The following is a 15,796-nucleotide window of genomic DNA, read 5'->3' as shown; positions in this document are numbered from 1 at the left end:
AAGCTTCAATGGAAAAGACAATTACAAAGAAACCCCAAGCAAAGCCCAGCAAAACTGTTAAAAAACCAACACCAAAAGAAACACAAACACAGAACTTTCAGCCAAAGAGTGAAGGCTATGGGAAAAGCAACAAAAGGCCTCGTCCATGGTTCTGTTTTAACTGTGGTGAGGATGGGCATATTGCCCCCTCTTGTGAGAGTGAACCGAACCCCAGTGCTGTGGAAGCAAAGCGTAAAGAACTCAGGGCAAAGCAAAAGGCTTGGGAGGACCAATGTAACTCAGATTTAAACTAGTTTCAGTTTCAGTTGAGGGACAAACTGAAACTAGCAGTGATAAAAGTCCCACTCAGAAACCCCCAACAAAACAGTCTTGTACTCTAACAAGTAGGCGTCATTCTAGCTTTCCAAAGGGTTTAATTGGTAACAAATGCACTGCTAATATAAACATGGCTGGAGTGAGTTGCAATTCCTTGTTAGACTCAGGGTCGCAGGTAACGACTATTTCACAGTCATTTTACCAGAAACACCTCTCAGACTTCCCACTCCAACCGATCAGTAATTTAGATGTTGAGGGTGCGAATGGGCAAGCAGTACCTTACTTAGGCTATGTAGAAGTTCCAATTGGCTTTCCAAAAGAGTTTGTTGAGTCTGAGCCTCACATTTCTACATTGGCTCTCATTGTCCCTGATTTACGTTCCAGCACAGACTTGCCTGTTTTAATAGGTACAAATGCCCTTGATGTTTTATATGAGGAGTATTGTCAAAACACACACAATTCACCAGCTGTTTATGGCTACAGTCAGATTTTAAAAATTCTTGAACACAGACATGAGGCAAAAAGTACAGGGAGGCTCGGTTTAATGTCTTTGAGGGGCAACGCATCTTACATTATTCCAGCTCGTGAAAAGGTCTGTCTGGAAAGTTATGCCCATCTTAACTCTCCACTCACAGACAATTGGGCAGTCGTCGAACAGCCAACATCCACAGCCCTTCCAGGCGGACTCTTTGTTGACTGCTGCCTTATCACAGTGCCAACTCAAAGGCCATACAAGCACCCTGTTTGGATCAGAAACGAAACCGATCATGACATTATGCTCCCTGGCAGCTGTGTCCTTGCTGAACTACATCTTGCAGACCAAGTTTTTGAGACTCAAACTTTGCCTAATACCAACACAGCAAGTTGTTGTAGTTTGTCTGCAGACCCCTCAAAGTCGTCACCCAAGGAACAGTTAGCATTTGATTTTGGTGATTCACCTCTGCCTGAGGAATGGAAAAGTCGGGTTACAGACAGTCTAAGTGCCTATAGTGATGTTTTTGCATGTCACGATCTTGACTTTGGCCATGCGACAAAAGTTAAGCATAAGATCAAACTCAAAGACGAAACACCCATAAAACAGAGGTCAAGACCTATTCACCCCAATGACTACGAAGCAGTCAGGAAACATCTTAAAATGCTTCTCGATGCAGGGGTTATAAGACCATCAGAGTCCCCTTTCTCATCCCCCATCGTTGTAGTCAAGAAAAAGACTGGTGAAGTACGTCTCTGTATAGACTACCGTAAGCTAAATGTACAAACAGTTAAGGATGTTTACGCGTTACCAAACCTCGAAGAGACCTTCTCCGCTCTATCTGGTTCACAATGGTTCTCTGTCATGGACCTGAAGTCAGGTTATTACCAGATAGAGATGGAGGAGGACGACAAGGCCAAAACAGCGTTTGTATGCCCCCTGGGGTTTTATGAGTTCAATCGAATGCCTCAGGGCATCACAAATGCTCCCAGCACTTTTCAGAGGTTAATGGAGAGGTGCATGGGAGACATTAATCTCAAGGAGGTGCTCGTCTTCCTAGATGATTTGATTGTCTTCTCATATTCCCTAGAGCAACATGAACAAAGGCTAAAACATGTTCTGGACCGTCTTCGCGAATATGGCTTAAAGTTGTCACCCCAAAAATGTCGTTTTTTTCAGACATCGGTCAAATATTTAGGCCATATTGTCTCAAGAGATGGAGTAGAGACAGATCCTGAGAAGGTAGCGGCCATCAAGACCTGGCCAGTACCGCAAAACCTGAAACAGCTTAAGTCGTTTTTAGGGTTCACAGGCTACTATCGCCGATTTGTTAAAGATTACTCCAAGATAGTTCGGCCCTTAAACGACCTCACATGTGGCTACCCACCTCTCAGAAGAGGTCAAAAACCACCAGACACTTCCAAATATTTCAACCCTCGTGAACCATTTGCCGAGAGGTGGACATCAGCGTGTCAGTCAGCTTTTGAGTGCATTAAAGAGAACTTAACATCATCCCCTGTATTGGGCTTTGCAGATCCAAAGCTTCAATATGTTCTGCACACTGACGCAAGCACTACTGGCTTAGGCGCCGCTCTTTATCAGGAGCAGGATGGGAACCTGCGCGTCATTGCCTATGCCAGTAGGGGGCTTACACCCAGCGAAACCAGATATCCAGCTCATAAGCTAGAATTTCTAGCTCTGAAATGGTCCATCGTTGAAAAGTTTCACGACTACCTTTACGGTAATGAGTTCATGGTTGTAACGGATAATAATCCGCTTACATATATTCTGACCACAGCCAAGCTTGACGCAGCGAGCTATCGCTGGTTAGCAGCATTATCTACCTTCAACTTCCAAATCAAGTACAGAGCTGGGAAGGCTAACCAGGATGCTGACGGCCTATCACGGAGGCCTCATCAAACACTCGCTGCAGATAGTGTGACTTTGGAAGAGGAAAATCGTATAAAACAACTTACTTCACGTCTCCTTGGTTCCACCCCACACGCAAATGATTTATGCTCCGACACAGTGACAGCTGTATGTCATAAGCATCTTCTCAATGAGAAAAATGAAGACTCACCACATGTCACTCTAGTTGAGTCTTTAGCTATGAATATTGATGCTGTTCCTGATGCATACAGTGATGCTGAAACATCTGGTCAAGTATCTGTCCCTTTGTTTTCAGAGGATGAGTTGAAAGAACACCAGAGATCTGACCCAAGCATAAATCACGTCATTCAGTTACTTGAAGCTGGGGCCGATGCTCCACATGACGCCAGGTCTGAGACGCTCGAAGTAAAGCTTCTTCTCAGAGAGTGGAAAAGACTTGAAATGAAGAATGACCTACTGTTCAGGAAACGACAAAGTGACTCAGGTACAACTTACCAACTCGTACTCCCTGCCCCTCTGAGGTCTACCGTTTTCACACTACTCCACGATGATATGGGTCATATGGGGTGGGAGAGAACTCATGAACTAGTGAGGGCAAGATTCTATTGGCCAAAGATGGGTTCAGATATTGAGACCAAAATAAAGACTTGTGGTCGTTGTGTTAGGAGGAAGTCCATGCCTGAAAAGGCAGCGCCTTTAGTTAACATCAAAACCACGCGACCAATGGAATTGGTCTGCATGGACTATCTTTCTATAGAACCCGATAGCAAGAACACGAAAGACGTGTTAGTCATCACGGACCATTTTACCAGATATGCAGTGGCTCTGCCAACTCGTGATCAAAAGGCAACCACAGTGGCAAAAAATCTTTGGGAAAACTTTTTGGTTCACTATGGTTTTCCCGAACGTCTCCATAGTGACCAGGGGAGGGATTTTGAATCGCATGTGATTAGGGAACTCTGTGCGATCACGGGTATCAAAAAAGTGAGAACCAGCCCTTATCACCCAAGGGGTAATCCCGTTGAGCGATTCAATCGCACTCTCCTGAGTATGTTGGGTACCCTGAAAGATGATCAAAAGGCCCACTGGCGTGACTTTGTCAAACCTTTGACACATGCCTATAACTGTTCAAAGTGTGAGGTTACTGGGTTTAGCCCTTATGAGTTGATGTTTGGCCGTAAACCTAAACTACCAATAGACCTCGCCTTTGGGTTGCCAGTTACAGGAGAGTCAGCAACATCCCATTCCCAATACGTTCGCAATTTGAAGGCAAAACTTGAGGAAAGTTACCAAATTGCACTTGAAAACTCAAAGAAAGTGGCCGAACGAAACAAAAACCGTTTTGATAAGAAAATCAGAGAGTCTACCCTTGAAGCTGGAGATCGTGTTCTGGTCAAGAATGTCAGACTACGCAATAAACACAAACTTGCTGACAAGTGGGAACGCGGGGTATACCGTGTTGTAAAGAAAATGGAAAATGTCCCTGTGTATGTAGTCCAACCAGAAACGGGAGATGGACCTAACAGGACTCTCCATCGCGATCTTTTACTTGCATGCGGTAATCTCTCAGACATCGAGAATGAAATCAATACAAAATCCAAACCTCAACGGCGACCAAGAACACGACAAAGTCATCCTGAAACACAAGACGTCTCAGAATCAGAGGAGGAATATGAATGTATTCAAGGACATTCTTCAATCCAAACTGAGACATTCATAAAGATTTTTGACAATCATGACAATTCAACAAACTCAGAGGTTCCAAATGAACCATGCACAAGCAACACAGATAACTCCTTTCCTCTATCTGTTTCAACAGAGACGAACTCAGATGAGGCTAAAAATGGACAAGACAATCAAATTGAAAGGGAACAGCTCAATGAAGACTCTGGTATCATGGAAGAAGGAAATGATGTAAACCAAGTTCAGAGCGAAACAAATGCTGAGATTGCTGACACAGAGCAAAGTGAAAATGAGATTGACCAACAAACTGAACATTCAAACGAAACAACACACGAAACACCCCTTGTGAGAAAATCTGAAAGGTCAAAGCGAGCACCAGGGCGGTTTCATTACCCCCAGTTGGGCCAACCACTGATATCTTTTGCACAAAGATTTTTGGATAACTTTAACCAAGCCCTTGAGAGGTTTGACAGTTATGAAAATCATCAAATCTATGATGTTTAGAAAAAAAACATCGAAGTACATGATGGGACTCATGTAGATTCAAGGGGGGAGGGTGTAATCCCTGTAAATACATGGTTACTAATGTTTTATCGCCTAAAACAATTATTTCAAAAACCCCTTGAACGCACCATCCCTTTTTCCTAGTCTCTTTGAATCTATCATAAGCACATGCAGCCGCGTTAGCTAGAAGCTGCAGAGCAAACACAAGGAGCAATTAGCAAGATTCATAAGCCTTATATGTGTTGCTGTCAATCTAACCGGGTGGAGTGTGTTTTGTTTCTTGGAAACTCCGACTGGTTTTTGTGGTCCTGGATTTGATCTTGGAGTGAGCTTCGAACACTGATGGCGAGCCAAACCCAGTGAGGACTTCTGACTGATCCAGAGTAGTGTGGCCAGCTATTCTGGAATCGAGAGGATCTACAGACCCAACCACATCATATCACAGGATCCCAGATAAGAACAGATAGATAGAACCCTTTTATCCCACACGGATCAGAGAAGAAAGACTGGAACTAAAATCCTGGAATTCAAATCTTAAAACAGGAAAACCAAACCGAAAGACTCTCTTATTTTGTTTTATTTTCTATTTTTATTTTCAAGGGCGCTCAGTGTTGTCAGTTACATTGGTGTGTTGTGTCTTGTAATAAATCTGCCGGCTGTCTCACATCTAAATAGCTCTCCCAAATTCTACTCCTTACGAACCTAGCGAGTAAACCTAGCCTAACTATACTAAGCGGGTGTTACATTTATATGATGTTTCTTCATTGTTGCATACTTTTTGTGTGTTTAGGGATCAATCTGTGGTAAATTTAGTCAGTTTCATTTGTCGATTTTTCAAATTTTTTTCTTTTATAGACATGAGGCGACAAAAACATTTCTGCATAGACACACTGAAGATATACTACTGCGCAAAAGTTTGGAGTCACTTCGAAATGTCCTTATTTTTGAAAGAAAAGCAGTTTTGTTCAATGAAGATAACAATAAATGAATGATAAATCCAGTGTAGACATAGTTAATGCGGTAAATGACTACTCTAGCTGGAAACGGCTGATTTTTTATGGAATATCTCCTTAGGGGTACAGAGGAACATTTCCAGCAACCATCACTCCTGTGTTCTAATGCTACATTGTGTTAGCTAATGGTGCTGAAAGGCTCATTGATGGTTAGAAAACCCTTGTGCCATTATGTTAGCACATGGATAAAAGTGTCAGTTTTCATGGAAAACATGAAATTGACTGGATGACCCCACACTTTTGAATGGTAGTGTACACCTGTGCACCTCTGACAGCCTCCTCTCTCCTCCAGATACATTTTTGGAATTGAAACAAACTTCAATACAGACCACTAAGATCAGTTTCTAGGTCACAGATAGGATGATGAAGGAGACAAGGAAGTTTTAAATAGAAAAAAGAGATGAGCCTACTGTAAGGTTTTCTTGCACACCAGCTAAAAGCTGTCCTTACATTCAGTGTTCCTCATCACAAAAAAATGTGTGTCCTTGAGGTTTGCCAAACACTACAAATGCACTTCCTTTCTGCATAAAACATCCATGAAGGGATTCTTCAGGAAAATTTGACCTCCTGTATCCTTTACAACCATGTCTGTTGGCAAGCATTCCGCTTCTTTCCTGTTGTTGTAGTTTCTCTTAGACAATCGAAGATGTGCACATGTTGAATAAATGTCCGGTGACACTGTTGCTTAAACATAATATAACTTTCTTATAAGGAAGAACAGCATTGAACAGCAACATATCTCAACATATATCTCAGATCAGTTACTACACTGTCTTTGCTGTATGTTGGAGTATTACCACCGCCTGTTGATCAGTGGAACCATGTTACATCATTTGTGGCACTATGTGATGCATCACCTGTCATGAAGATGACCACAAGGAAAAACTACTTTGTAGTGCTATCAACAGGCCAAAAACTCCAGAGACTGCCTTAAAAGAAAAGTGTTTATGCTCTATATTAATGGTTTTTCCATATCATGAGCATTAGCACAACATCACTTCATTTTTTGACAATGTTTGAATGAAGGAGATAGTTTGGCTTTTACAGAGTACAAGACTTTAGGAGAACGACTTGTTGGTCACCATCAAATAACAAAAACAACATGTCCCGTTGCATTAATCACAGATTACATATTTGAAATTTTTCATGTTCACTGCTCCCTGCAGTCACTACTTTGGGGATACTCTGACCTGATTTTTCCAAGATCTTCTCATAATAGAATCTTACAGAACTAAAAAAAATCCAATCACAGAGCTATTCGCATCGGCTTAAATTGTAGAAGAAATTTGTAGCATGAAATCTGTAGACACATATTACTTATTTTTCTCCATTAAAAAAGAAGGCTAAATGAACACTTTTAGAGGGATATTTTCATTTTCTGTAATTATCTATCTTCTTATGAGAAGATTTTTTTCGTGGTGATTAAGAGAAAGAATGAGAAATACTTCATACTGTCATTTTGTTCCTCTGAATTGTGGTATTTACAGCAGCTGTTTCTGTACTAAAAACATGCTGAACATTTTGCATGTCTGTCTGTCCTGGAAACTGGACCTCCTCCTGACATGTCCTTGTTAGGTCTGTCACTATTAGTCAGTAGAATCGGTGATGTAATCGTCATGCTGGGATTATCACCATCATCACAATTGTCTTTCTTCAGTATCACTGTGTATTTGTCGGTCATGACGTCAGTCAGCACTGCAGTTATAGATAATGGCAGCAGTGGCAGAGGCCATTAATTCAAATGGGTCATTCCAGAACTGGAGGACATTTTACATCCATCCCACTCATCAAATTTCAAAAAAATCCATGTGCAAAATTATAAAACATGCAGTTGTTGTGTAAATGTTCTTGTCCTGACATCAAGTCTAAAAAGAAAAAAAAAACAGGAGAAAAGAATGATAGAAAATACTTTTTAAAATACTAAATACTAAAAGTCTGGAGTTCCCGATGAAATTTCATTTTTCTCTTGCCCCACCTCCCTGATGACCAAATAAAACAGTTCAAATGAAATTTAAGTCTCCTCTTTTTGTATTATTTTTTTCATTGATGTCTCTTGTAATTTTGGGAACATTTTTTTAATCAACATTATATTTTGAATAATAATTATTACGCATGGGACATGTGTCCTACAACATGTTAGCATCGCCTTTTCAGCTGATAGAAGAACAAAGAAAAAAGTGACTCACATGATACGCTGGAATTAACCATAGACTGTACATAAAGATGGACGTAGCGCCCAGCTCCAAAAATGAAGTCTACCCGGAAGTGTCAAAAACTTGCAATATCACACCGTCCACCAGGGGCTGGCTCCAAAAAGCTCTGGCTCCATAGACTCCAATTCTACACAGGAAAAATTAAAATTCGATAGACTGCTTTTTTATGTCTCAGGATTATGTTTTTCATTAATTTTCATGGTCAAAACAAAAGATCAGGTGGATCCAAAATCTTGGGTTAGCTTGTTTTTTTGCATCCCCTGTTCCTGCCCCTGCTTACACTAGCATGTAAGAGAGCATGAAAAATCTAAACACAAATAGTACAATATATTCCCTTGAAACTAATTAATACAGTAGTGGTGCATGGAATTTATATTATAAAAGAAACAACAGCATGCCCCTCCACTGGGTAGCTGTCATGTATTCCTCTGTGCATGAGAAATACCAGACGCTAACGGGACAATGAGGCAATTAAGTTTGTGTCATAATGTTTTGTGGAAAAGTTTCTTCACATGTTGAAATCCATGCTTGGCTGCTCTACATTGTGCTTCAAGAGTCTAAACACACATGCAGCCTTTTCCCAGAGAACATTAGACTAGATTGGTTTACAGCAGTGAGACGCTGAGGGCATGTTTTGTCTGTCCCTATCTGACACTCCAAATGCTGTGTTATTAACCCAGCACATAAGTCATCAGAAAGACCGAAAAACATGCCAGATGATTTCAATTAGGAGGCCTGTTTCAGTGGAAACGTTCTCAAAGCTTACTTCCACTTTCATTCCTGTAAGTATGAAAAGGCCAACATATGTCCACAACCTGCTTATTATTACTCCAACAATTAATGCAGCGGAGTTATGTGACAATTGGCATCTGTCTGTCTGTCTGTTTATCTGTTTGTCCATCTGTCTGTCTGCCTGTCTGTTTATTCATCTGTCTGTCTGTCTGTTAGCAACATTACTCAATAACGGATTTGGATGAAATTTTCAGGGAAGGTCAGAAATGACACAAGTGATTAGATTTTGGCACTAATGTGGCTTGTAGTCTGAATCCACAGATTTTTTTTTTATGGATTTCTGTATCACTTCAAGATAGCAGCATGACATCACTGTAACCATGACAACAAGTGAACACTACATTAGCTGCCTGCTGACGATCACATGATTGTGATCCTACTATAAATCCACTGCTGTGGACTTATCGGGACTTATCTGTCCAACATTATACAAGAAAAAAATGATTAAATTGTGGGGGTGTTTCTGAGTCCCATCAATTCCCGCCACCTGCTACATATTTAGGTCACGGAATTCGGTATCCACACATAATGTACACATGCATAACACACACCTGTGCTCAGTGAAAGGTCATTTTGTTTGTAGGTACATCTATATTAAATGGACACATTCTATGCTGCCGTGATTTCTGATCATAAATAACTAATAAACAAATGCTGCATTTCTACAGAAAAAATTGCTGCATTTCTGACAATGCCATATGAGGAATGAACAGACTCGGCAGAGCACTGTGCTCTCTGAGTTCTTTTCTTGTTACTCATGTGACCCCTGCTACACAAACATGTCATTCAAATGTGTGACCAGTCACTTCATGTTTAGTTGATTGGGTCAGCTGTAACCAGAACTCTATCAGACCTTGACAATGGTTTGCTTGCACCTCACTATAATTCTGCCATAAGGGAAAAAATGATCCCATTTGTTTGTATTTCTTTAAGACAATCACAATTGAAGGATGCGGTAATGGTGCCCCTGCAAAGTAGGGATGGAGGAACTGTTTTGGTGGAACATGCAGGGAAGCAGCACTGTCATTATAATGACCAATCCACTAAAAGAACAAACAGGTCTGCTTTACTGCATGATTCAAAAAGGCAAGACTTTCAGTCTGTAGGTTGTTGCTCAGATGCTGTGTTCTTGTTTCCCTTAGTGGCACAGAATACACAGATAGTGCTGTGTTCCTTGCTGCAGGTTGTGTGGCTGACCCTCTGTCATGACCCCAGCTTCCTAATGAGGTGGAATATGTGAAAGATTGCATTTCATCGCACGCTGTGCCATGATAATAAGTTTGAATCAAATATAAGGCCCTATATTGCCTTTTTTTAATTTCTACACAGGCATTTACCAACTTTTGAAAAAGTATCTGCCTCTAAGCTGCTAAATGCTCCACTCTGTTCACCAGCTGGTTGCTAACTATGTGTCTGACATTTGATGCTGGGTAGGTTGAGCACAGTGGGTTTAACTGAGTTTTATAGCTGAAAACAGCTGCCTGCTGCTGCTGGAAACTATATTAAAATGATCAGACAGAAGCCAAACAGTAAAACAGCCGGCTGAGTCCAGAACACTGAGCTGACATGTGAGGTTGGGCCTTTTGTGTTGGTGACACTGAAAGATGCTAAGCAGAGATAAGTGATGATTTTCTGTATGTGCATAACAACACGGCACACCTTTAGTCATTAGAATATAAAAATAAGTCAAAGTGTGCTTGCATGTGCATGTGTATCTGCATGTTTTCAGGCACACAGCAGTGGTTCACTGAGACATGAGTAGTTTACTTTGGACTCCAGTGCAGTTTCTCTCACACACACACACACACACACACACACACACACACACACACACACACACACACACACACACACACACACACACACACACACACACACACACACACACACACACACACACTCTATGTCTTTCTATGATTGTGGGAACTTACCATTGACTCCCATTCATATCTATCCCCTAACCCTTACCCTTACCCTAACCCAGACCAAAAGAATGTGTAACCCTAAAGAAACGTTTTTGCACTTTTACTTTTTTCAGTAACAGCAACATGACCAAGAAAACACTGTTTAAACTTGTGGGGAGCGAAATGAGGTCCCCACAAGTGACATTGTTTTCAGTGTTCCTACAGTTGTGGGGACATTTGGTCCCCACAAGTATAGCCAGCACCTGACCACACATTAGACACACACAGACACAGACACACACACAGACACACACACACACACACACACACACACACACACACACACACACACACACACACACACACACACACACACACACACACACACACACACACACACTCCTCTGCTGTGGCAATCACTGGCTCTCACTTGGCTCATTGTCAGAAATCACGACCTTGATTCTCCCTGCAGTACTGACCTCACAATGAGAAATAAATCAAGACTGAAAATTCTTCAGACCATGCCAAAGGTTATTTTCTCAGAGCTTACAATTAATGTGCAAAAACATTGCTTCCTCCTTGAAAAGCACCACATGGAAACATGTTACTTTATGTGAAATTCATTTCTGGATTCAGAGCACATCAGGGGTTTTATAACACTTACGATATACTGTTCACGCTGGCATGTATGTGTGGAAATCCTTGCAGAGTATGCTCCTCCCAGGAGGAATAACTTTCTGGTCTGATAAAAACTTCAGTCTGTCTTCAGGGTGTATGTAACACAGAGAGGCCTGAACAAATTTCACATTCCCATCAACATCAATCAGCGCTGCTCTAAGTTCTTAGAGATCTGTGGAAAATTCACAACATGCACCAACCTGTATTTGAGTCTGAATTTCAGTATTTAAAGCTTTAGTTGCAGCATATTCATCACTTGTACCTAAATATCACTTACATACGGCATATTGTGTGATGAAAAAAGTTGATGAGCAATGTTGTTCAATGAACTTTAACCAGCAATGGAACTTACCTGGAGCTTATAGGTGTTTTGGTGTTCAACTTTTCAAACTTGGGGGACCCTTGGCCATTTCCAGCTCAACTGGATGCTTTATGTCGCCGTCCACAAGCTTCTGGTTCTATCTTTGACCACTCCGCTTGACAGAATTGGTTCAGTTAAACTAAATTTGTTGGCTCTCTGTTACAAACTTGTGTCTTCATCACATGCTCTCACAGTGAAGTCCCGTTAAACTGATGGATTTGTTTTATGTATTACTTCTGTTATTGCTGCCATTTCGAACACTATGATGTATTCTATGATTAATTCTTCTCCCACAAGAGTCTATAGACAGCGTTGGACCAGAAAGGACTAGAATAACCTACAATGCTCACTGTAAAGCTGCACTCATTATTTTGTGGCCACTAGGAGGCAGAAAACCCCAAGCTGGTACACGTTTGGCAGTAGTTAGACAATTAACTCCTCTAGCGTTATTATGATCACATTCTTCAGTCTAAAATTTCTCCACTTCTGGATTTTAAGTCTCTGAATGCCTTTGAGTTAACAAAGATGACTTATCCATTATCTATGCACTGCTTTATCTTGGTTAGGGTTGTGGCAAAAGTAATGAAATGTTTGGCAAATCTTTTTGCAGTTCCATGTTTGATATTATTTCTTTCCCAATCTTAAATTTATTCTAATTTGCTCTTAGACAGTGAAAATGAAATATATGAGGGATCCTAATGTATGGGATAATAACAATTCAAAATCAACCTGCATCAACTTTGAATAGGATTTAATATTCTTATTCTATACACGACATCATTATCATGGCTGCACAAATGACTGAGGGAGTTTTTTCCATTTAGTTGCATATTATTGGGTATATTCTACTGGCACAGAACCTTCTCCTGACAGTGGACCTTCCATCCATCCATTCTCTATACACCGCTTTATCCTCACTGGAGTTGCGGGGGTGCTGGAGTCTATCCCAGCTGACTCGGGCAAAGGCAGGGGACACCCTGGACAGGTCGCCAGTCTGTCGCAGTGACAGTGGACCTGTAGCTTGTAATGTTCTCTCTTTTATTATCTCATGACTGTCAGATCCCTCCTGATCATATTTTATTTTGTCTTTTATATCTTTTGAGATGTGTTCCTTGATGTGTCAATTTGCTTGACCCAAAGTAAAAAAAAAACAAACAAAACTTCCATGCCAACAGCAGATCACATGTCTTTCATCTGCCTTGTTCTCCTCTCAGTTTGCACCAACACAAACTGTGCTTCAGGTTAACAGCAGATTTCACAGTGCTGCAATGCTGCTGCTTCATTACAAAACCTGCTGCAGCTGAAAGGGTGTAACAATATAACTTTTCTGCCAGCTAACGTCACACAAGCTCACATGAGGTGTAATGAAACACCTCATCAGTGTTGTGGGGATACAAGAGGGATGGGTGGGAGTCTTGACCCATTGAAGCTCTATTACCCCCCACCCACAGAGAACAGCACACCCTATATGCTGAATCTGAGAGAGTGCACAATGACATCATGGTTCAGACCAGGAAAAGCCCCCAAATTATGTTCAGAAGGACATAGCGTGACGGTCGTTTAGACAAGTGCAGCAGTGTGATGAACTATTTCCACATTCTCACTCATCAGCTCACAACTGGAATTCTTTTTATAGGAGGGGACGCCTCATACGAGGGAAGTTTGGAAGAAAGTGGTGCAGAGTACCAGATAACTGAGGATTCAGTTGTATTTTACAAAACTAATCTGTTCCAGCAGTCACCACTGGATCATCAAATGCAGCAGTTATGCAAGAATTCTGTTCATAAAAAAGCTAGAAAAGTGTCTTGTCCAGGATAACGCCAATTCAAATTCCATCACTGCCAATGTCTTCAGCATTGAAGATGGCATGGAGTTTTGAGAGTGCATTGTATCACACTGAATTTGGTTGCCAAGAAGCTTTGTGTCAGTGGGACTTGGGTGTTACTTGACAGTTTAGACAAATAGTGACAGACAGCTTGACACTGATGGATGTTGAGGCAGCATGGTTGTATCCAAATGAATTTCTCCAGAGATACTAAACAAACCTACTGGTATTTTTGCTTAGCTTTTGATATATTATAAAATAGAAGATTGTAGTCTCTTGGTAATGTGACTACCTTTGCCTTGATGGTTGTAGCTACATTAGCTGCGTGGATCTAGAGACAGCAATGTTATTCAGTGTCTTAACAACTATTAAATGGGTTGGCATTACATTTTGCCATGACGTTTGTAGTGCTCCTCTCTCCTCCTTTGTGTTTTTAGTATGTTCTCTCATTCCTTGTCTGTATGGGTAGGCGGCTATGTGTGGTGACCAATTAAGGGTCATCATCCAATCAAGCCTCTGTGGCTCATCGTCCTCCCAGTATTGTTCTGCCTGATCATGTCTTAGCCTTACTTCTCAGCACTATTTTAAGATTAGTCCAACCTCAAACTTCCATATGCTTTATATTCCCGGTGTCTTCCCACCTCGTCTGGACTTAAAGCTCAGCTTCCCCAGCCTCCAAATAGTCAGACCAACACCTACCTCATCACCCAACTCACCCTCAGACTCCAGCATCCACCCGAGAATCACACATCAGGATTACTCTCCAGTCAGTTCAACGGCAGAAAACCAGTTCAACTTGTCAGGACTCTACTCAGTCCTGTGGCTCCTCATCAATTAAGTCTTCCAATACTGAACTTGGGACTCTCTAAGCATCTCCCAGACACAGTAAACTGCTTTGATGATTAATCCTGTGTCCTTTGATCTGGCTTGAGTCCAGAAAACACATAAACTTAAAGAATTTTGTGCAGACAGTCATGTCTGGTTATGAATTGTGAAAACTTTAGTTATTCCATAATTAACACCTTCATTAAGTTAAAAATTCAATTACTTTAAGTTTGATTTTGAGCAAATTAACGAACATTCCCCTCCCCCTCAGCTGTTGTTTGTATATAATGGTAATTAGCAAATGTTTCCAGACTGATAGACATAATCACCTGGTAAAAAAGTTTGACATGCATTGATTTACGGTGGTGACACAACCAGTAGCGCGTCTTGGTGTTTATATCAATGGAAAACACACTGTCCAGCAGTACCATAATCTTCCTACCAGCACCCAGCAGCTCACTAAAAAACACAGCATGTCTCATTTAAATAATCCATACAAAAATACATCCATCTTTCCACTATCTATACACCGTTTAATCCTCTTTAGGGTCACAGGGGGGCTGGAGTCTATCCCAGCTGACTTAGAACGGAGGCAGGGGACACCTGGACAGGTAACAGTCCATCACAGGGCTACACATCACACTCACATTCACACCTACGGACAATTTCGAGCTACCAGTTAACCTCAATATGTTTTTGGACTGTGGAAGTAAGCTGGAGAACCCAGAGAACACCCACACATGCACAGAGAGAACATGCAAACTCCATGTAGTAAGATCCCAAGAAGGCCTGGATGTGAACCGGCGATCTTCTATCTGCAGGGTGAAAGTGCTAACCACTACACACTGTGCAGCCCCACAAAAATACAAAAAAATCTAAAAATGCTGAGTTACCCTTTTAAGTGCTTGGCTACTTCTTGGCTCTACACAGTTGCCAGGCAACCAACAGGCACTCCAGAAAGTTAATGTGCTGTGTAAGTAGAAAGCGAATAAATGTGTACCCCAAAATGTCAAACCATTTATTTGACATTATCATTGTGAGTGTTAACATGTCGGTGTTCAGGCTTATCAAAGCCCCACTGAGCCGGAGTACTCACAGAGCCAGTGTCATGGATATAGACTATTTATCCTGAAGACCTTTTAATGTCCCTTTAATAGCTTTTAATATCCACATGACTCCACTGGGACTGCGGGAAGGCAAGTTCTCAGGGGAAAGACTAAAAATTAAAAAGAAACACTGATCTACTGTTCAGGTAAACAGTTCCCACAAAGCCCCTGAATTCTATTTTGTTATGATAAGAGACTGCTTATTGCAACTCTCA

At 41.3% G+C, this 15,796-nt stretch overlaps 1 protein-coding gene across 1 annotated transcript; it reads left to right on the top strand.

Moving 5' to 3' along the window:
* On the top strand, positions 1-10,633 carry LOC127534861 (uncharacterized). Its single transcript, XM_051951152.1, has 2 exons — positions 1-1,631; positions 10,623-10,633. Exons 1-2 carry the CDS (start codon positions 446-448, stop codon positions 10,631-10,633), a joined length of 1,197 nt encoding a protein of 398 aa, XP_051807112.1. The 5' UTR covers positions 1-445.
* The last annotated feature ends 5,163 nt before the right edge of the window (positions 10,634-15,796 follow it).

This window comes from Acanthochromis polyacanthus, chromosome 7 (genome assembly GCF_021347895.1).
Source record: "Acanthochromis polyacanthus isolate Apoly-LR-REF ecotype Palm Island chromosome 7, KAUST_Apoly_ChrSc, whole genome shotgun sequence".
Taxonomy (NCBI): Eukaryota; Metazoa; Chordata; class Actinopteri; family Pomacentridae; genus Acanthochromis; species Acanthochromis polyacanthus.
The sequence above is the reverse complement of the archived record's forward strand: the minus strand, read 5'-3'. Positions and strand labels throughout refer to the sequence as shown.